The sequence below is a fragment of the Rattus norvegicus genome, chromosome 11, assembly GCF_036323735.1.
Source record: "Rattus norvegicus strain BN/NHsdMcwi chromosome 11, GRCr8, whole genome shotgun sequence".
Lineage (NCBI taxonomy): Eukaryota > Metazoa > Chordata > Mammalia > Rodentia > Muridae > Rattus > Rattus norvegicus.
This window is the reverse complement of record NC_086029.1, coordinates 26,145,294-26,168,933: the sequence shown is the minus strand read 5'-3', so window position 1 is coordinate 26,168,933 and position 23,640 is coordinate 26,145,294. Positions and strand designations below refer to the sequence as shown.

Sequence of the window (23,640 nt, the reverse complement as noted above, 5' to 3'; positions counted from 1 at the left end):
TTGCAGGCAAACCCCAAAGAGCATATTACAAGTTGAAGAGGGTACAGTACCAATTATACCATTATCTCACCCTACTCTCCGAGCGAAGAGTCTGAAAGCCTAAAATTACAGATGCTGTTAGATTTCTTGGCTTCATGTGCAAATTGGAGTAATTTTCTTTCCTTTTTTTTTGAATGCATAAACACATGTTATATTGTTTCAAAGGAGCAGTCCTTATAGTTTGTTATATATTTTTCATTTTATTCACCATATCAAAGGGCTTTAAAAAAAACAACAAAATTTAAATTGTGGCAAACTCATGTAAGACTGGTTCTCAGAATGATTTGCAAGACTCTTAAGCACCATTTGAACCAAGGCTCTTTGGCATTATCACTTTAGAGGACGAAATCTGGTGAAGGGTCTTCAACTGGCCAGATGTGCCAGTTTGGAACAGATTGGGGTTCTGCCAAAACACCATTTGTTGCCAGGACCGGATATCATAGGGGGTCCCTCACCCTGCTACCATATTTTTGCACTTCTTAGCATTGCATAAACAGGCAGCTGTTCTCTATTCAGAATATAAATTACTCGCCAGCTTGTTCTCCCTGGAGAATATACCTACAAGAGGAAAGCACAGTGTTAACCCTTCTCCTCTCAAATGAATGTCATACTTAAATGAACAAGCCCCTCTCTTCATTCAGAAGCCACTCCTTATGCATAAAAATCCTATGTCCCTTGCCAGTTAGACAAGAGGACAAAACAAGAAGAAACAAAATAAAGACCCATGCCTTTCTCAGTGCTAATGGGTAACACCTGTCCTAGGTAGAAAGGCATTAGAGGACTCTGAATCTAAGAATGATTAGTGTGGACAGAACGCTTTGCCGCTGCACCCTCAATAGGAGCCAAACTGCTCTCTCACATGGCCATGACTTTATAAAGACAGAGAGCTGTGTTAAAGGATGTTATGAGAAATAAGAAAAGAAAAACTGAAATTTTGCTCATTGTTTCTCGAGGCTATTTAATGGATAGAGACTTTCTTAAGTAGTTGGAGAATGGATATTAGCCTAAAGACACCACATAACAAAGAGAGTTGCAGAGGTCTGAGGTGGGTCTTATAACAGGATAGGAATGGCAGCTGGCTTAACAGAATAAATGTTTTCAATGGTTGTTTTACCTAGCAGATTATATGAGGATGTCTAGTGATAGCTGTAGACAATACATATCATATATACATATGTATGTTTACACACATTCATGTACTATATGAACATGCATACACAGATAGAAACAAATATATCCCCATGTTTGTACCTACTTGCTATATAGTGGAACAGTGCATGCCAAGTCTAGATGGATGGACAGACAGATGGATGGATGGATGGATGGATGGATGGATGGATGAATATGTTTATCTTTACCTTTATATAGTTTAAAATAAACTGTACTTAACAGAGTTTAAGACATGCCTGTTAATTACAATACTTAACAAGCAAGAGAATCATAAGATCATTGGTGTGAGGCCAGCCTTGGTTACATAGTGAGGCTGTCTACAAAGAACACAAAACTAAAGAAAAAAGTCAATGCATAAGACAAAATAACGCTTATAAGTGTTGGACTGTCAAAGAAAAGGAAAAGGAAGCAGGAACACAGTGGAAGGAAACATGGTAACTAGTCTCAACTCCTGTTTTGAATGATTTATACTAAAATAGTTAGGGGCACTATTCGCCAGATATGTTCAGTCCGCTTTACTCTGATAGCACATGCAGTCTTCTTATCTTGCCAGCAGGGAAAAAAATGATCACACTGATAGATAGGTGACATTTGGATATCTGACACATGCCAGATTTTGGAGGTGAGATCAGAGGTCCAACCTGCTGTTCTCCTTCTGAATGAAAAAAAGGGACAATTCAGGCTGCAGCCATGCTGTAAGGGGTGTCTGAGTTCTCCACGTCCCGCTGCCCAGATGTCACTTGGCAGGTGGAGAATAAAAATGAAGCCCTTATGTGTGGGTGCTGGCGTGTTTCAAAAAAAAAAACCCCAATGAGTCTGCTTACTGAAGTGTGGAGAGTACCCACATTCATGCTACACGAGAGAGAGCTTCTCAGAATTTGTCAGTCCACTTCCTTCATAGAACCAGGTACACACATGCCCATAAGATAAGCCTGCTTCAGGTTTATCTTAAGAATTCATTGTAATGCATTTATGGACAAATAAACATATCTGGTTTTCTTTACAGTGAGTAGATCCACGTAATGTGAAATGTTCTATACCTTGCTTGGTTACTAAAGCTCAGAACTCTATCCTAAATATCCTACTTCACAGCTGTTCAACATCTCATTTCCAAAATTGGATTTTTAGCACCAATGTATGCAAATGGCCTGCCCTCACTGTCCCCGCCAGTGAGCACTTGGATTGGGTTTAGCATGCTTTCTAATGGGCATGGCTTGAGCACCAGTAATACCCAGAATTTGGTACCAGAAACTTTGGATAAGACTTGAAGTTAATTTTGGCAAGAGAAAATGGAATATTGCCCTTAAGCATGGTTTTAAACTGTTTTAATTTTCCTTCAGTATTGCGAGATGACTTCCGGCAAAACCCCACAGATGTGGTAGTCGCAGCAGGAGAGCCTGCAATCTTGGAGTGCCAGCCACCACGGGGACACCCAGAACCAACCATCTACTGGAAAAAGGACAAAGTCCGAATTGATGAGAAGGAAGAGAGAATAAGTGTGAGTTCAATTATAAGAAAGGTCCAGAGAGACTGAGTTTCTCATCAAAAGAACAAATTTTGTTAACATATTAAAAACAAAATTGTATTTAAATGCTAATTTACCATATAAAACATATTGAAATGATTTAAATGTGAAAATAAAATTTTATATGAGATTTAATAAGACAATCATGAGAGTTTGTATTATACTAACAGTTATACCAATTTAACTATGTAACTGCTATTTTCTACTGTGATATTGACATCAGCTCTCTAAAGGTTTCTACTGGTCATTTACGTTTATACATTGATATTAAAATATCAATGGTAGCCATTAGCATATTAAATATCTCTCATTTTACTCTAGATTCAGTATTCTATAAAAATAATGACTTCACTGAAATAAAATTTACATTTGATATTATGTATTAGCTTTACATTTAGATTAAATACAGTCACTGGTATTTAATGTATTTTATTAAAAATAGTTATTTCATTTGAGTAGACACATTTTATTTCAACATAAAAATCATTTATATATACTATATTTGTTATAAATGAGAATTTATGCCATGTGAACATTGACATGGCAACATTACATAACAGCTAAATTCTTGGTAGCGATCACAGTATATACTCATGTTTCTGCCTTCATTGTTAATATGAAAAGTTACCATGACGATGAGAATTTGGTCTTCAGTGGATTTGTGCTGAGTAACATTGTTTTTAAAATATACAATTTGACCTTTGCTATATATCAAACCCCCTCAAAATTCAATGGTTTATTTATCTAAGCCATTTTATTTATAATCTGACTCAATTTAAAAAAAATTCTTTTGTTATTGCAGCAATAGGCTTGATCTTAAATAATCAAAATTCTTTAAAAAGCCTCTTTCTTTCCTTTTATTTTCCTTTGGTTTATTTTGTGTAGATCCGTGGTGGGAAGCTGATGATCTCCAATACTAGGAAAAGCGATGCTGGCATGTATACCTGTGTGGGAACCAACATGGTGGGAGAAAGGGACAGCGACCCTGCAGAGCTCACTGTCTTTGGTAAACCTCACTTCTACTTACGTTATGGCTTAGCTAAGTTTTTTCCTTTCTGTGACCAAACAGTTGACAAAAAGCAGCTCAACAAAGAAGCACCTGGGGACACAGTAGTGGTATCGAGGTGCAGCTTGGCACTCACGGCACCTCCTTAGTTCCTCACTGAAAAGAGAGCATTGCCACTTGGTTAACTTTTCCTTTAAACTCAGCCCAGGACCACAGCCCACAGGATGGTACTTTACATATTTAGGGTAGTTTCCTACCTCAGTCATCCTAAAATAGAAGTTCCCTCATGGGCAAGGTCAAAGTTGGTCCTTTCCTTAATTCTTTACCCTGTCAAACTGATAATATTGATCATCATCAATTATAAATAGTTGTAATTTTAACACAAAAATATCAGACGTATGTGAAACAATTCTTCGTTAATTAGAAAAATCAATAGTGATCAGAATTGTAATTTTAGGGGGCTTTATGATGAATTTTTTCATGAGAAATTTAAAAAAGTCAATGTATCTAATTTATTTAGGTTCTTAGGAGACTAACTTTTAGCAAACTGCTCTTCAAAGGCCACTATTTTTAAGAGAATTTCAAATAGTAAACCTGACCTGTATTTATCATTCATCATGTTTTGCTATATTTATCATGTATCAGACACATATGTACATGCACATAAGTGACATATACATGTGTGCTTGTCTGTGTATTCAAATACATATTAACAGAATTTTCTTTACTCATTCTAATATGATAATACTTTTAGATTTTTAAGAGATTTTAAATTTTTCAATAATTTTCCTATGACATTAAAATACCTCTCTTAATTCTTGCATGTCATAGCAAGATTTCTACTTATGGTCCTTCCTGTAGAACATGCCCAAGTGTGCTGTTGAAGTCTGGCATAGGTCTCTAATGGGACTTCTTCTGCATCTTTAGGCATTGTCCAGTCTAAGAATGGGGTCATCACGAAGAAAGTAGCAATGCACTTTTGGTTGTGCGTTTTGAAGGAAGGATAAGGGTTTCTTCACATTTCCAGCATGCTGAATAATCTCTGATAATACTCCCTGTGGACATACCCCCAGCTTGAAGTCCCAAATGAAAAAGGCAGGAAACCTCCCATGCTTCATTAAAGCGATGAGCAAACATTACTCTGTTTAATGTATGCCTGTCAACTTCTGTTCACCTACTACAGATAAGGTTGCCTCTTTGTAAGCAGTCATGTCTAAATGTCTCAAAACTCTCTCTACCCAGTAATGAATAAAATACAGTTTTGTCTGGTAAGATATGAAATTAGTGGTCACTGAATATCAGCATTGAAAGCCCACAAGTAGAGCTCTGCTATTTAGGGAAACACTCATTGCTTTTTTTTTTATTTTTTTGTAGCTACCACAAGTTCTTGAGTAGAAAACAATGCTTTATAGCGGTATAGACTGCCTTCAGAAGGAAATTGAAAGGGTTCAATATCATTACCAAAGCAATTAGATCTACCAGTAATGTGTCTGTTTTATGAAATATTTACCCTACTATCCCTAAAGACATTATGAGAACTGTAGGAGACCCCTAAACCTGTCAAGAGTTGTGGTACAATTTCTAAATTATTTTAAAAATAGCTACCAACCCAAGAGATTAAATTTATCCAGAGGCAGTTCCTGTGGAAGAATTGATTTAGGGACCTGGGAAATGTTATCTGGTGGTGTCAAGTGGCCTGAGGGATTTTATATACAACAAGTTGACAGAAAAATAAAATCCCATTTTGTACAAAGAAAAAAGTGCCCTCAAAGTTTAAAAAAAAATCAACCCACTAACCAAAACCAAAACAAATAACCCCCAAACAAACAAAAACACAAATCAAATGAACAAACTAAAAAGAAATTAAAACACAAAACCAAAACAAACCAGAATTCAGAGACAGGTGGGAGAGACAGAGACAAAGACAAAGACAGAAGGAAACAGAGACAGAAGAGAGAGAATACAATTATGCAGTTATGAAAGCAAGGCATATCTGGGAGGAGGTGGCCATGGGGATGAACGATCATACTATTCTAAAAGACTGAGGAAAAGAAGTAAGAACTAGGATAGGGAAGACTTGGTCTTAGTCGAACCTGGGACTCTCCTGTGAGAGTTTTGCTGTGCTGTCGCTCTCCAACTTGTAGAGAAATAAGCTAAACTGTGGCGCCCACTTCCCTTATGACCTTCGAGTCTTCTACATCAAGAACATTAAAAATGAACTTCCCTTTATTTCAACATTAATAAATATTATCACTATGGTATCAAGATTATAAACCTGATGTCCATTGCTCATTCCACCTCTTCCACTCTAGTTTCAGGTAGCTGCAAGCTCACCGTAAGGTCTTAGGTTACCATCGTGTCTCTGAAGTTCCAAAATGGCAGCTTTATGCTAAGGCATGTTCTATAGAAGAAGTAATAGTTGATGTTTACTACTCAAGAAATACCATTGCCTTATAAGTTGCAAGGAAAACAAAGAAAAGAAATAAAGGTTCTTTATTTATACAATAGTCATCTTCACGACTGAAAACAAATCTATTCTTCCTGTGTTTTTATTCTACAACAACTGTACTTGTGCTAGGAAATATAGTTTGTTCATTTCATTCTAATGTGTACTATGTTCTCAAGGGTGTGAGCAGAGTCGGCTGATTTGTGAGAGGAGTGATCTATTTGTTCCTTTACTGTATTTTTAATTTGTGAAATAATCTTTTCGATGGTACACAGTCAATGTCAGAATCAGAATATGCACACTATTAGACTATAATATCAGAACGTAGTGTTCTGGTCTGTCATCTGTGACAAACTCCAGATATTTCATAAAGTACATTCCCATCCCACCCTGTAGATAATTAACACATGTGTCAATCCCTAAAAATCCTTAACATTCTCAAAGAAACTAGGGTTGAAGCATGATACTTATAAGATGAAAACTGTTTATTAAGAAAATAGCCAAAAATAGGCATACATTTCTGAAGTGACTGTTTTAAATGTGTCAAAATAATGCACAAAAATCAGTTTTATACATTGTGATTTTAATATGTATCATAGGTATTGCAAACCAAAATAAAACACTGAAATATTTTGCTTAATAGCTTCTTTATTTAGCTCAGTGGTAGAGTGCTTGCCTAGCAAGCACAAGGCCCTGGGTTCGGTCCCCAGCTCCGAAAAAAGGAAAAAAAGAAAAAGAAGGAGAAAGAAGAAGAAAAAAGAAGAAGAAAAAAAAGAAGTCTTCACATGTGCATAGATGTGCATAAATGCATGTACACACACACACACACACAGAGGCATAATACACTCTCATCTTTAATTATTTTTGTAAGATTTTTGTTGTTGCTGTTTCTACCTGCTTTGGGCATTCATTTCATTATTTTAAGCATGTGTTTTTTTCTAGCGTATGCTTTATGTATTAAGTATATCTTGGCTCTATATTCTATTTTAGAAAATTATAATTCAATCAGCTTAAAACTTCTCTGTAACTCTCCTATTTTTCTTTTCTCTTTTTTGAAAATTTCCTCTTTCTAGTATATTCTCTTTGGTTCACTTGTGCTGTTAATGTTGAAACTAGTTAAGCTTGGAGAGATGTCTGAGTGATCAAGCACAAGGATCCGATTTCCAATTCCCAAAAACATAATAGCTCATATCTCTAATCTCTCTAAGGAAGATGGGAGGGCCAAAAGCCACTGAAGCTTTGAGGCCAGCCAGTCTGATAATTGTCTCAAACATGATGGGTTCTGAGAACCGACACTCTTCGAAGTTCTTCTCTGTTGTCCACACATGTGCCCTGACACACTGGCATTCACAAACACAGATATGTACGTGCACACACCTATATACATAGATAAACCAAAACATTTGAGTTATTATTAACCAGGTAAATATTATGACCTCGAAGTAAAGATCATTGTATTGTGATTCATTTTCAACACTGACAGTATGTTTGTTTCAAAATGGTACAGCCTAAGTTCTCTTTTGACAACTCAGCAGTATGTACTCCCCCGTTACCACTGTTTTGGAGACACTGAACTTTATGTCCACTCAGTCCTGCTCCAGAATCTCCAACCTGATTTTGTCTTCTTTGCTTTGATGCTAGATTCTTAATTCCCAGCATCCTGCATTTGGTTTTATACTTCCGGTTTAACAGTGTTTCTTTTTCTTTTTCTTTTTTATTGCATATTTTATGTATGTACATTTTAAATGCTATACCCTTTCCTAGTTCCCCCCTCTCCCATTCCCTCTCTTCCTGCTTCTATGAGGATGCTCCCCTTACCGCCCAACCACTCTCACCTCACCACTCTGACATTCCCCTGCACTGGGAAATTGAGCCTTCACAGAACCAAGCCCTCCTCCTCTTATTGATACCAGACAAGGCCATCCTCTGCTACATAAGTAGCTAGAGCCATCGATTCCTCTGTGTGTACTCTTTGGTTAGTCGTTTAGTCCCTGTAGCTCTATGGGTCTGGTTGGTTGATATTATTGTTCTTCCTATGGGGTTGTAAACCCCTTCAGCTCCTTCAGTCCTTTCTCTAACTCCTCCATTGGGGTCCCTGTGCTCAATCCAATGGTTGGCTGCAAGCGTCCTCATCTTTATCAGTAAGGCTCTGCTAGAGTCTCTCAGGAGACATCCATATCAGACTCCTGTCAGCAATCATGTCTTGGCATCAGCAATAGTGACTGTGTTTTGTGGCTGCATATGGGCTGAATCCCCAGTTGGGGCAGTCTCTGGATGGCCTTTTCTTCAGTATCTGCTGCATACTGTCTCCATATTTCCTCCTGTGTGTGTTTTCTTTCCCCTTCTAAGAAGGACTGAAGTATCCACATTTTGTTTTTCTTCTTGAACTTCATATGGTCTGTAAATTGTATCCTTGGGCTCATATCTACTTATCAGTCAGTACATATCATGTGTGTTCTTTTGTGATTGGGTTACCTCACACAGGATGACATTGTCTTTTTTTTTTTTTTTGGTTCTTTTTTTCGGAGCTGGGGACCAAACCCAGGGCCTTGCGCTTCCTAGACAAGCGCTCTACCACTGAGCTAAATCCCCAACCCCTGACATTGTCTTTGATAGCTGAGTAGTACTCCATTGTGTAGATGTACTGCATTTTCCATAGCCATTCCTCTGTTGAAGGGCATCTGGGTTCTTTCCAGCTTCTGGCTATTATAAATAAGGCTGCGATGAACATAGTGTAGCGTGTATCCTTGTTGGAGCATCTTTTGGGTGTATGCCCAGGAGTGGTATACCTGAGTCCTCAGGTAGAACTATGTCTAATTTTCTGAAGAACCACCAGATTGATTTCCAGAGTGGTTGTACCCACTTGCAACTCCACCTTTATAGTGTTTCTGTATTGCTTTCTGCTTGACTGGAGCTAAGGACACATTTGAACCCTCTATGCGTTCACCGTATGTGAAGTTCAAGTTGCAACATCATGGTGTATCCTACTTCTCCCATTTTCAATGACTATTGAGAGTGGCTCTCCAATGCTACTCACGTCCTTGAGTTCCTCTTGGGAAGTCTACTATGACTGTGATTGGTATTCTTTTGCATATGGTCTGTGACTTTTGATCTACTCATTTTTCTTTTTAACCTCTTAGCAGTGTGTTCTCAACCCACTCTTCTGAAACGCTGCAGTGGTTTGCCTGGATTTGGCACTCCTCCACACTCTCATTTATTTATATGCTAGTAAATCAAAATCAGAAATCTCTCAACCAAAACAACTCTATTAAATTCAGGGGGCTTGCTGTTTGGCTTCTGCAAAGCATGTTTTTTATGAATTACATGTTAAACATCTTGATCTTTTCTTTTTCCTCTTTATCCTGTTGATAGCAATCTGTTTTTGCCCCATGTGTGTGTCTCTTCTGTCTGACAACAAATATACTTCTTTCTCTTTTGAGACAAGGTTTTGCTCTGTAGCTCCAGATGTTTTAAAACTCACAATTCTCCCATTCCTGTGTTATGATCTGGAAGTGGCAGGCACGTACCACTACAGTGGCTTTGCCTCATACATTTTCAATAACATTATATAGAATTATAAATGTTTCTTGGTGGTATTAATTTACCTTCTTTTACCCATAATTTCTTTCCACATGCCACGTCTGCCATCCATGACTCTCTCATTTCATGAAGAAAGCTTTCTTCAATATCATGTAATGTATTGATATTACTTCCAGTTAGGTTTCTATCCATTTAAAAATGTAAACTTTGTCATCTCATGAGTTTCAGTGAGTGTATGCATTCTAGTCATGGGGGACTGAGACGTGGGCTTATAATATCTAATTTTTAGTCAGTAGACAAGAAAATCAGTTAATGTGTTGAGTAAAGCTCAAATACACTGAGATACCTTTAAGAGTAATGTTATCTTAAAACAGTAAGAACTATGTATGACTTGGTGCTAGGAGACATATCAGGGCTGAAGAGCTCTGGCTACTCTTCTAGAGAAGTAGAACCCAAATGACAGTTCACTACTGTCTGTAAGTCCAGTCTCAGGGAGTCTGACCGTCTCTTCTGGCTTCCTTAGGCACCAGGTACACATAGCACAATGATACACATGCAGGCAAAACACCCATGCACACACACACACACACACACACACACACACACACAAAATCATAAAAATTTGAAATGAAATATCTATCTTATTTACATAATGCAGATTTTATCTAATAATTCAGACTCTACTGATTGGTAAAAGCTATATAGTACTTTCTTGGTACATATTTCTCAAGCTCCTCTAAAGCCTGTCTTAATGCTTTAGGATTGTGATGAATTTTGTTGAGAGGCAGCATATTATCTGATGGCCTTTTATATTCATATTCTACTCTGAGGAATGACATGAAATAATGTGTTTAAAACACGATGAGAGAAGAGTTTTCCTTTCCACATTTTATCTATTTTCATCTTTGCTTCCAAGGATAAAAACTACTGGCAAAAAAAAAATTAATGCAGTCAGAATTTATGCAATCACATCCAGGGAGCCTGATCATTGTTCCCAAGCTTTTGGGATGGCACAGTAATCACACCCAATGGATATCAAACTTTGCTCCCTCTTAACACACCCTGTAAAGTCAAAGGAGACCTGGGAAGCCTACCACCTGATGACTTCCTCGCTTTTAGCTTCTGCTCTGAGGCAGTTCTGGCGAGAACCGATAAAGTCAAGGGAAGGTTTACAAGCAGTAGTTAGCTCAAATGCCCCTGTATTATATAGTTTTCTTCTTACAGAACTTAAACAACCCCACCCATGCAATTATAGGCACAGCACTGCTTTTATGATGTCAAGTGGATTTTACCTTAAAATTGCTAAGGTCATCCTGGAAATAGCTGTCATGGCACAGTCGTTGGCAATTTTAGAGCTACCCTCAATGACTACATGCAGTGGGAGAATGTGTTAACTGGGTAGGTAATTTCTTTACTGTCGCATAAAAACAAGAACAAAATTATTCAAACACCTATTGGATTCCTGGCATTTCGTGTTAAGTTGAATATTTTTCTCCCTGAATAACATTGACACGACTACAATGAAACAAGGCATTAGATTTGATTAGAGCTACGAGTAATGTTGGGTTCTGTACATTGCCGATTTGGAACTAGGTTGACAGGGCTATTTGAGAGCTGTCCTCTACAGAGTATCACACAGGCAAACAACACTGTTATCTCCAGAGGGATTAACCTTGCAAGCAAGTTATGCAGGTCATTCAAATCCAGTTAATCTCAGAGAAAAAAAAAAGTTAATTGCTTTGGCAAAGAAGTTGCCTCTGACCGCTGCATAGATAAATAATTAGGGATCAGACGACATAAGGGGACTCTAATCTAATTGATAAGCAGCACACAGAGGACTCTGGAGGTTTCTCTCCCTGTCTTTTCAATATGTGGTCAGACATAAGGGGATACCATGGAAAAACTCAGTGGTCTTATTTTTGACACATGTTAAAATTAAGTTGGCCTGTTCAATACATCAAGGTTGCCACAGTTGTTGATTTTAATTGTTCAGAGCTTCACGGACATACATCTCTGCAGACATTAGTGGATATTGAATGTGATCTTTATCTCTCACTAGATAGTTCTATTATCAACTTAAGACTCTTACTCTCCTGACTTTCCATTCTTCTGCAGGTGATTTTAGTGCAAAAAAGGATGGCTTAGACACTGCCATTTGGGTTTCTCCTTCATTAAGTCACTTCTGCGCTTTTCACTCTTATCGATTCTTAATACGGGCACAAAACTCTTTTTCTCGCCAGTGAACAGCACTTTACCATCTTTAACTTCTAAAGTCATACTGGCATCTAATTTTGGCAGGAACCTTTATTACGCATAGGAATGTACTTTGATATATGGTAAGTTAAGCGCTATAGCCATAGACGTTACCATGTTTGTTTTATTTTGAAATAAATCGAACTCCTTACAGTTGCATATGTAATCTTCACTCACTATTGACTCAAAGTTAATTTGACTTCAAGGAACAAAAACCGAACTTACAATGGCCTACCCATGCTGGGATCAAACACACACCATAGTTACCAATATGTTCAATTTGTTTTAAATACATGTATTTTTTTTACTTCATCCTGCTCATCTGATAGAAAATTCACATTGGATCCCTTAAGTCTGCTGCCTTTGTTAATACTTCAGAATTACTGTCCATATAAAATGAGGTCATTTTACTCAGGAACCCCTTGGCACAGTTTATTTTTCTCTTCTATTTGACCTCTCACAGATTTGCCAATGCGATCCTTGTCATATCCGTTTTAAAGGGTGCTGCAGTGGAACACGAGGGCCTTCAGCACTTCTCCATCCATCAGGCTGTCCTCTTCCTGAGTTGTTTCACTTGCCCTTCACAGCCGTGGCCCTCTCTATGGCTGTTTCATGTCCCACCACTTTCTTTAGATAACCAAGCTGCTGGCTACTTATAAGCCATTAAGTTTGGAGCCTGAGGTAGGAGAGGCCACATTCATAGTTATCTAATGACTGAAAACACTGCGATAGTTTGTTTCTCCACAGGCCAGATTATGGTACAATACTCCCATCAACATCAGAGAAAAGAAGAGGTCTCCTCTTGAAATATCATTTTTCCATCTCAAGTGATGTTATGAGTGGTTTCCTCCCTGTTTGCAGGGGGCTAATACAGACTCTGGATGAATACATCAAGCAGCATAGAAAATTTCCCTCTCACTTCCTATGCTAATGTACTATTAACATTTGGGACACCTATAAAGATAAATTAATCCTTTTGTCTACTTCCTGAAGAAACAATAACTCAGCGTCATCATGCTTAAAATATATAGTTGAGGAATATTGTGCCCACCTTTTAAAAGGACAATTTTGAGGCTATAGAGATGGCTTGATGGTTTGAGCATTCAGATCCCCTTTCTTCATTTTTAGCAGCAGAAGGTAGAGAATATTGCAAGATATGCCCAGAGTTTGGTTAAAGAATAGTGCCTAGATTAGTAAGGTAGAACAGTGGTGAATAATTTCCAGTATCATCCTCAGGTCTCTACACGTTACAAGCATGCACATTTGCACATATATTTGTTCATGTATACCATGCATACACACGTGCACACGTGTGCATGCACACACACGCACACACACACACACACACACACATACCCCAAAATGGTAAAGAAAAAATATTAAATTAATCCCTCCAACTTGTACATTTGCTCTGTGGTTTATTGATAATCTTTTATTGATAATTAATTCTACCTATATTATTCTCTTTGGAAGCAAAACATCATTTTCTCATCTGGGTTGTTTGAAAATTCTACATTACAAACTTTCCATGATATCAGGCTGGCCAGATGGCTCAGTGGTCCAGAAGCCTGGCTATTCTTCCACAGAACCCGAGTTTGATTTTCATTAACCACAGGGTGGCTCACAGTCATTTCTAAGTCTGTAATCTCAGGAGATGCTTTCTTCCGATGCCTTCACAGACACTACTCACATCTGATGTACAGACATATATTCAGCCAAAACACAAACATGCAACATAATAACAAAAATAAAAGGAAAGAAAGAAACATTTCCTTATAAAATTCTTTCTGCCTATTTTAAGGCTTTGAACTTTGAAGTTGCAGACTATAAATATTGGAATATATGTAGCTCTTTGCCAACTTCTAGTGTCTAATTCTCTGTGGAGACATAATATTCTCAGCCTTCTAAGTGCCCACAACCATTGACCTTGGAAAAAAATTTCCCTTGGCACTTCACAATTGTTTTCTGAATATTGATCTTGATGTCAATGAAAATGAATATTCACAACCTGTGTTCTTAGTATGTTATTTTAAGTGATTTGGCTTTAGTGAAGGTTTCCTGCTATATGCATTTCTTTCTTTGCAGCATTGTATTCACAATTCTGAATCGAAGGAGTTGAAACTAAGGTTTTTAAAAGGCTGACCACGGCCATATGGCCAGATTCACTCTGTCAACTTCTCCCTGGAACTCGCTTGTCTTTCATGACCTAGTTTACTTTCTCCTTCAGAAAAGAGCAAACCTGAGCTTAATGTATGATTCAGAAGTCAGTGTTCATAAAATGTAAGAGGTACACTTTCTAGTGGCTGCCCCGTATCTAAAAAGACAGATACTGGACAAGGGATGTAAGTGTTTAGGGGGGCGGTGGCTAAACTGGTTTTGTCTCACATATCTCTTTGATGGTAAGACCCCTGTAATTAAGAATAATTTCTTCATATACAAAAGTGTTAGAATATAGTTGGGAGTATAGAATTAAAAGAATGAAACACTAAAGAATAATACTGAAAAGAAAACTTGAAGAAATTTATGTAGGATAGTTAGTAATTAGCAAAACAAAAACAACGTATTTTTAAAATATTCAACAACTTTCAATACATGAATTAAAATACTGATGAATGCACTGGGTCTTTATAAAGAAGTACGTCAAGTGGAGAATGTTGGAGGATATTTTTGTAAGTATTTTTCTGGAATGCTATTGATGATTCCATCATTAATATTTATTTCCTTTTATTATTTTTCATCAGCTTTATCTTTTATGTTTTCAGCTCTGAACGATAATAGAACAATGATTTTAAAACTCCTTTTTTTGTAAATAATTTAACTTTTTGTATTCCGATGATTAATTTCAGTTATTTTGACTCAGGAATTCACTACTTATCAACTTATCTTTTCTAGGAGGTTACTCAGTCTAATAAAGAAACCATATTGATTACTAGATTCAAAAGAGTCCTTCTGTTTAATTGCCTTTGATTAATAAAGACTTATTTATTATAAGTGAGATGCAGAGTTAGGTCTGTGCTTCTTAAGAATAAACTATATATCTGTTGTTTTTTTATTATTTATTCACAAATCACTTATACCTCATCTAATTTGACTATTTTTTTTCTTTTTTGCCCCAAAGAACGACCCACGTTTCTCAGGAGGCCAATCAACCAGGTGGTGCTGGAGGACGAGCCTGCAGAATTCCGCTGTCAGGTCCAAGGAGATCCCCAGCCAACGGTGAGGTGGAAAAAGGATGACGCAGACTTACCAAGAGGAAGGTAAGCCTATCGGTGGAGCAACAGTCAGATCACTAACGTTCATAGTCCCACCACCAAAACCCCATACGTCTTAGACAGCGCCACACATGTGATATTTATTTTTGGCTTCTTACGTACTGTGTGCATTTCCTAGTCTTTCCGACTTACGATGTCCCTCAGTGGAAATCCACATTCATGCCTGATCTTTCTCTCTAACTGTCATGTCCAATTACCACTCAGCCCTAAGGTATTATCTTCTTCAGGGCTACTTGTATGTGTGCTAGTGACGCCCTGAATTCACAGCTACCCATGCACAAGTGTCCTTTATTAGGGGCCTTGTTTTTTTTTTTTTTTTTAATCTCCAATGCTTTTCTTGGATGCGCTGAGTATCTATAACAAAAGGCTGCCTAATACGGATAACCAAAGAGACTTATATAAAACGGAGATTAACAAGCGGAGGCTCATCAGGTAGATGGGCTCCCAGGAGGGTTGTCCTCAGCGGCTTCCTGGCACTCACCCTGTTTCCCTCAGAGACTGGGTCTCCATTACGTTCATTCTTTTACCAATCGCAATCTCTCCAGTACAACATTACCCAAATATCCAAAATGTTTATCATGTTATAAAAAAAATAATTTGTGTTTTCTAAATATTTCTGTTCAAACTTTTTCTAAACGGGTGTGGTAGACCAAGTCTTCATCTCTTCAATAGGAAGGCAGAGGCAAATTCAATCAATCAATCAATCAATCAATACCTTTATATCTATTATCAAATAAACCTTTCAGCTTTTCCTCTTCTTCTAAAGCAATAGTTCTGTTTCTATTTCCTGTGCCCTCTCTTCCTTCTACCCACTGACAGAACAGCGGGCACACTTCCTACTGTCATAATCTGCATGAAATTGTGTAATCTGTAATTTATCAAGTGTTTCCTTCTAGAGATACTTGTTTTCCTTCAACAGTTTAAAGTTAAACATGCTTTCACAGAAGTCAGCCTGCTCTACATGAGTCCCAAGACAGACAGAGCTACATAGTGAGACTTCCAAAACAAAACAATACAATACAATACAAAAGCAAAACAAAACAACACAAAAAAGCAAGCAAACAAAAACAGTAACACAATTGCTGATTCTGTAAAGATTTTGCAGTTTCAAAAATTGAATTTTAATTTGGGAATATTTCAGCTAATAAAACAAAATACCCACAGGGTTGCTTGTATAACTTGAGCTCACTTTCACTCATTTTATACACCTGCAAAATATTTGTCACACCTAGGGAAAAAAGTTACAATGATTAAATACAGGATAAATAAACAATATTTGGATTGAATCAGTTTTCATTATTGTCTTTCTCTTGATCAGTCCAAGATTCATGCTTATTTTGGATTCCTAGGCTTTGTAGCTTAGTTGAAATGTTTCCCAGTCATCTCTGGTCTTTGACAGAGCCACAGTGCTTTTGAGCATTACTAGCCTTGTATTCGAAAAGAGAAGTACTGGTCAGATATGACACAGAATAGCCAAGCCTGAATTTACGTGTTGTTTCACATGAGTGGATAGACTGGCTATGTGACATTATAGAAAGAAAGCCATCAAGGTGACTTGCATCTGATCACATTGTATCAGAGGCTCATGAGCCCAGGAACCATTTGCTGAGACAGTCCTGAGGTACATCCTAAATCCTCTAGTCTGCAAGTGCTGAAATGACAGATATATACCTCCGTGCCTGCTTTAGTCTTGTTGATCATTTTTTTTAAATTTCACTTTAACTTTGTATGTCAACTTTATAGTTTTAATTTATTCTTTTGTTTTCATATATGTGTACTATAATTGTTAAGTAAGATGAGGTTGAGATAAAAATAAATGCTAGAAAGTTGTGACACTACTGAATTCTCCATGTACCTATAATCTAGAAAGGAATACAATTAAATCTATTTGAATGGAATATGACTACAGTACAATTCAGGACTCATTTGATTTTCTGATTTAGTGTGTGTAAAGTGATAAATATGACACCTTTACCTCTTCTACCATTACCCATGTCTTGTAAAAGTCATTTGCTTCGAAGTTTATGCAATCCATGAAAGAAAAATTAAGTAGTGCCACATAAATTATATTTTCAAGAGATAGGGAAAAAAAATTCTCACCCCAGTGTTTTCAAAATGTTGCATAGTTTTGGCCCCTAGCCTCTTGCTACTGGGATTATATCCTACAGTTTGTTTAAATAGATAAATATTTTTTAATTCATTAGACAAATGGAAGTGTGAGCTTTAAACCATTGTGTTAGAGAGGCTCAACATGCAAATTAATGACTATGTCTATCTTGATGGAAGTCAGGCACTTTTTCTTTCCTTTTCAGACTCAAGTGACATTTCAAGGAACCTTATTCAGCCTTGATTTGTGCATATTAGCATAACATTTACTTTGCCACGAAAGGCAGACAGATCTCTTTTCTTGGGGAAGGATAGCAGTCATACTTTTCACAGAGCCACAGACGAAGTCAATAACATCGATTCCATTACATTTTTAGCTCTGAGACAAGGGAGATGATCATTGTTCTTGCATAAGTAATTGACGTGGAGGATGACATTTATTTGGCTTAATGTTTAATGAAATCTGAATACAGTTTGTGTAGTTGTTCAGGCTTAAACCAGTGAGAGTAAGCAGCGGTAGGGCAGCTGCAGAGCCTGTAATTACTATGTAAGTAATATGTGACTATTTTTCTGTTGGAGGCAAAGGGAGCTTTTCAATCCATGTTTAAGTAGATGAAATGCTATGATAGCTACTTAGCCCATCAACACAGAAGACGCTCTCTGTGCCAACTTTTTGGTGAGCAGAGATGAGTTGAGGATTAAGGAGTCAGTTTTGCCTCAGTTTCATTCATCCAGGGGAGAATATTTTTAAAACAATAACAGTATGCCCATTTATTTAGTTAAGCTTTAGCCTCCTAAGTTTTATTTTCTAAAAATAACATTAAGAATATTAACAACACATTGTTTGGTGAGTGAAATACTATGTTTTCTCTTTGTTTTTGTTTTTACAACTTGAGGATCATGTTGAGGTGGGAACTTAGAAAGTCTAATGATAATTCTATGCCCAAACAGAGAAGTACTACTGAATGTGATTATTTTCTGTAAAGTCAAAATGAAAGGAATTTTACCTTGTGTCTGTTTGGGAGAGTATAGCGATTTCTTGGAGATGCATCTAAATATGCTAGTTCATAACTGACTATCGGGAAGAAAGATCTCAATTGCTTTTCAGTGACCATAAAAATCATCAGTATATGTTTCTTTTTTAAGGAAGATAAATATGAGATGAAAGAATGCAATAGTGTATGGCTAGAAAGATGGATTAGTGCTTGCTTTTCCAGAAGACCTAACTAAGTTCAGTGACCCACACTGGGTGACTGATTATTACCTGTAACTCCAGCTTCAAGGGCTCTGACAAGTTGCTCTGGCTTCTAAAGGTACTTACACACACACACACACACACACACACACACACACACACACACAAAGAGAGAGAGAGGGAGAGAGAGAGAACATATAACACAAACACACAGCACACACTCATTAAAATCGATATTAAAATCGATATTTTTAAATATAGGGTCTAATAAAGCCTAGACTGACTTGAAATTTTTTTTACTAGATAGCCAAAGTTGGCCTTGAATTTGTGAACTTGAACTCTCTCTACCCATCACTCTAGTGCTGGGATCACAGGCATTTATCCACCCACCTGACTATATTCTTATATATTAAAGGCAAGTTTTCACACATGAATCCAAAAATAGAAAATGCAGAGGTAAAAAAGGAAGGAACTTCAAAGTATGAAATGGTTTTAATTTCTATAACACATTTGCACTTGTGGAATGTAAATAGAAACACTGATTTATTGAAAGCTCTCAGTTCTTATCACGTTTGCAAAAGTAATTCTTTAAAGAAAGTGTTCAAGTAGTGGGTTTTTTTTTCCCTTTCTTTCTTTTTTGTTTTGAATTGTTGGTTAATGCGACAAGGCAGTATGGACAGTCATTTACATACTGAATCCATCAAAGACAGAAAGCTGAGGTAGAACTCTTTTTTTTCTCAGTCCTGCATCCTTGTGTGTCAGCTGACCCGGCGCTTGTGCTTGTTAGTGATCTTTGAAGATCAAGCGCTTTATTATATGTTTTCACAAGTATTTATGTGATAGAAGTTGCTTGACGTTCTAATGAACAGGGCAGTATTCCATTCTGTGTCATTTTACACCGTAAAATAGATTATCAAAAGACTACATCAAAAATCCATATGCCGTGGTGTGGACTCTATCAAAATATTATAAGCTAACATAAAGGGGTAAATATTACCTGCTATGTACAAAGAAATAAGAGCAAAATTGACTAGAATTTACTACAATATTCTATTGAATCTAATAGTGGGATCTTCTTAAAAAGATAAATCTTCTTAGAACTTGGGTTAACAGAAGGGAGATTATACTAATTATGACCTCATATCTAAACATCAAGGCTCTGTCTGTTCTTCAAGTTGTTAGCAAAATGCTATAAGTTGAACGTGTTGTATATCTCATTATTTTATGATTTCTACCATGTTACCAATACCTAGCTTCACAGTTAGTTTTTTTCCCCATTTTTTTTAAATTTATTTTGTTTACTAAACTGATTCTAAAGTGAGACTAACTTCCCCAATGAGGATCTATAGTAGAAAGGAATGTTCACAATAGCATTTCTGTGGAGGAAAAAAGAAGGAATAAAATATGCCATTTACATTCTTATGTATGCCTGCCACCTCTAAATGCAGCTGATGACTTCCATATAGTGTAGGTAATTCATGAATATTTCATAAAACAGAAAGGGGCCTACAGAATAATCATTTTAAGAGATATAGTGCAAAATTCTATCACTTTCCTTCAGCTCACTGACAAGTCCCTTTTCTGAAGTCTGTTTTAAGTGAGATTTTTCTAGAATTCTTAGTCCCACAGAATATGCGATTCACAGAAATACATGATTCTTTCAGAAGAGAAACTGAATAGAACCACTTATGACTCCCTTTTTGTGCAATTTTGAACAAAGTGGCTCTTTACAGTTAGCCCTGGAAAATGTTCCTGTATTAATTGTCTGGGAGCTCTATTGTTTAGAGCCTGTGGGGCTGGGAAGAAGAGCCTTCCTCCTGTTCACTGTGCCCCTCAAGGACATGTGGTGATTTGTGTTCCCAATAAATAACGACTTTGATTAGATTGGTTGGTGGAGATTGGTCAATTAAAACAATTTTAGAAAAAGAAAAGGAATACTAAGGACATAGGGAACGCAATGCAAATAAACCATTGTCCCAAAACTGTCTGATCCCAAAAGCCAATAAACAAGGAACGGTGGAAGGCAAAATTGTCTTTTGTGTTAAATAAGTATTTTGCCCATTTATTTCTGGGGAAAAAAAGGCATACAAACTGCAAGGGAACTTATTATAGGATATTTTTTGTACAAAAGCGTCATGATACCCATGCAATCTGTTGTCCAGGTTGTTGGTTTGGAGGTCTTACTCTGACACTAATTGCCTATGTTTTTGCATCTACCTCTGCACTCTAAAAGAGATGTTTGAGAAAATTTTTCCTTGTGGTACTTTTATTATATTTAAAATATGTTTAATTCTTTGAGAATTTCACACAGTATATTTTGATCATAGTCAATCCCCATTCTTTCCCGGTCCACTCTCACCTTTCTACCTCCAATGACAAATTTCTTTAGCACTAAAAAGGAAGATGGCCTTGGAGGAACTACTGAAACTGTGCTTTACATCCTGAAGATGCAGGAGTATGATGTGCTTAGTCATTCCTCTCTGTAAAGGCTTCTTTTAGGCCTCAACTTGACAGAAACTGAAGTTACCACAGAGAAAGGAGCCTCAATTGTGGAAATGCCTCCATGAGACCCAGCCGTAAGGCATTTTCTCAACAAGTGATCAAGAGGGGAGGACCGAGCCCATTGTGGTGGTGCCGTCTCTGGGCTGGTGGTCTTGGGTTCTATAAGAGAGCAGGCTGAGCAGGCCAGGGGAAGCAAGCCAGTAAGTAACATCCCTCCATGGCCTCTGCATCAGCTCCTGCTTCCTGACCTGCTTGAGTTCCAGTCCTGATTTCCTTTGGTGATAAACAGCAAAGTTTAAGTGTAAGCTGAATAAACCCTTTCTCCCTAACTTGCTTCTTGGTCATGATGTTTGTGCAGGAATAGAAACCCTCACTAAGACAAGTTGGTACCAGATGTGGGGTATTCCTGTGGCAACCTGACCACGTTTTGGGGAGGATCGTGGAAGGATTTTTGGAACTTTGAGCTAAAAGAGCCATTAGAAAGTCAAGAGCTCTGTGGGATGCTCTGTAAGAGCTTGGAAGATAATGTTGAGAACAGTGCAGAAGATGGAGTCTTGGCTTGTGAAATTTCAGAGGGATGGTTAAAGACTCTTATCAGGGCTATTTGCTATTTTGATTGTGATGATTCTGTTGTTTTTCGTTAGCTGGGGCTAAAGAATCAGCTGTGATTAACAATATACCAGAACTACTAAAGCGAACCTTTGCTTTACTGGGACAGTTGATGCTGGTCACCTGGAGCTAAGAAATTAGTGGGGACTAAGTAGAGACCAGCATTACTGAGGTGAAATATTCTGGGAAATGTTTTCTGAAAACACAAAGAGACTGTGTTCCAGAGAAAGCCAAGGTTGTGACTCGTGCTGTGGCTGGTCTTCGTAGTGTGTTAAAAGTCACCCAGATGGTACTGCTTTTGAAGGCATGAGGGAGTCATGAAGAACAGCAGAGGCTTAGCACTGTGAGAGGTCATTGAAAGCCATTGGTGAAGGTACAGCCTCATTTGCAATTGATGGCCCAGGACTGAAGGGGTCATGCAAAGGAGTTGAGGATTGGCACCATGAAGAGAGCCTGTGAGAGGTGACTGGTGAGTCCTAGTTGCCCTGGAAGACAGCAGTGCTTTAGAGATGCCAGTACCATGAGATGACCACCAAGAGCAGCAGCAGCAGTGGAGAACAGGTATCTGGAGCCTAGAAGACAAGGTGTGGGCTACAAAGGGCAGAGCTGGAGAAGTGACCCAAGATCTTGTGGGTGGATCCCAGACATTGGACAATTAGAATTTGATTTTGCTTTTGATTGTGACTGTGCCCTGATGTTTTTCCCTCTTGAAGGAAGAAAATATTTTAGTGAAGCTCACAGTTAAAAGACTTTGAGTTGAAAAATGTCTTTGAATTTTAAAAGAGATTAGATATTTTAAAGGGATTGAAATTTTAATATGTAAGAATTTGTGAAGACTGTGGGACTTTTAAAGTTGGGGATGAATTAGAAAGTAAAGGTTGAGGCTTAATAGTGATGTGTTTTTATATCAAGTTGACAAGGGGTCAATTGTACTGGCTGGTTTTATGTGTCAACTTGAAAGAAGCTGAAGTTATCACAGAGAAAGGAGCCTCAGTTGAGGAAATGCCTCCATGAGTCCCAGATATAAGACATTTTCTCAACTAGTGATCAAGGCGGGGGTGGGGGGGGCAAGAGGACCCAGCCCATTGTGGGTGGTGCTGTCTCTCGGTTGGTAATCCTGGGTTCTAAAAGAGAGCAAGCTGAACAAGGCAGGGGAATCAAGCCAGTAGGTAACATACATCTATGGCCTCTGCATCAGCTCCTGCTTCCTGACCTGCTTTAGTTTTGGTGTGACTTCCTTTGGTGATGAACAGCAATGAGGAAGTGTAAGCAAATAAAGCCTTTTCTCCCCAACTTGCTTCTTGGTCATGATGTTTGTGCAGGAAAAGAAACCCTGACTAAGACATTCTCTGCTCTGGCATGTTCTAACTGAAAGGTTATAAAATGATGTAATTACTTTTAAGCACTGCAAACAGTTTACAGTGGATAAACACAGAAGGTTCTATTAGAAGCATTTACTGAGTTCAGCAATAAAAGATTAATGATGAAAAATAAGGGATGTTCAATTTGCATGTTAATTTCACATTCTTTTTCATCTAGCTAAAAATATCTATAGAAATATTAAGTGTTGTTTATTTATTTAAGAGATACCACCTTTACCATGAATTCATATAGATTTATTGGTAAATATTGCCAGCCAGTCTACCAGTTCTGAAAACCCCTACCTGTTTTTTCTATCTTTAGGTTATTGTACCTCTTCCAGTACTATATCCCAACCAAGGGCCATCAAATCTTCAGATTTTAAATTAGGATCACTATATTCCAGGAATTCCACTTAACTGTTTGGTTATTTTTAATGTTTGTAATGAGAATGGTGGCATTCCCTTAAGACTTCAGAGAACTTGTTAGGTGCCATAGTGCTACTACAAGCTTCTTTCTTACAACAATTGTCATGTTAAGGAATGGTGTCACGGCATAATCTGACCCTCACTTGAGAGACACAGAGATGATTAATTTGATTAATTTTTAACATGATTA

The 23,640-nt window shown here is 37.5% G+C and overlaps 1 protein-coding gene across 37 annotated transcripts in view; it reads left to right on the top strand.

Moving 5' to 3' along the window:
- Positions 1-23,640, top strand: part of Robo2 (roundabout guidance receptor 2) — a 1,567,832-nt gene that overhangs the window by 1,414,817 nt on the left and 129,375 nt on the right. For all 37 annotated transcript variants that reach the window (NM_001415038.1, NM_032106.4, XM_039088674.2 and 34 more), the window contains 3 exons: positions 2,550-2,707; positions 3,620-3,740; positions 15,098-15,236. In NM_001415038.1, the coding sequence (NP_001401967.1) occupies positions 2,550-2,707; positions 3,620-3,740; positions 15,098-15,236 (418 nt within the window). The remainder of the gene's footprint in view (positions 1-2,549; positions 2,708-3,619; positions 3,741-15,097; positions 15,237-23,640) is intronic.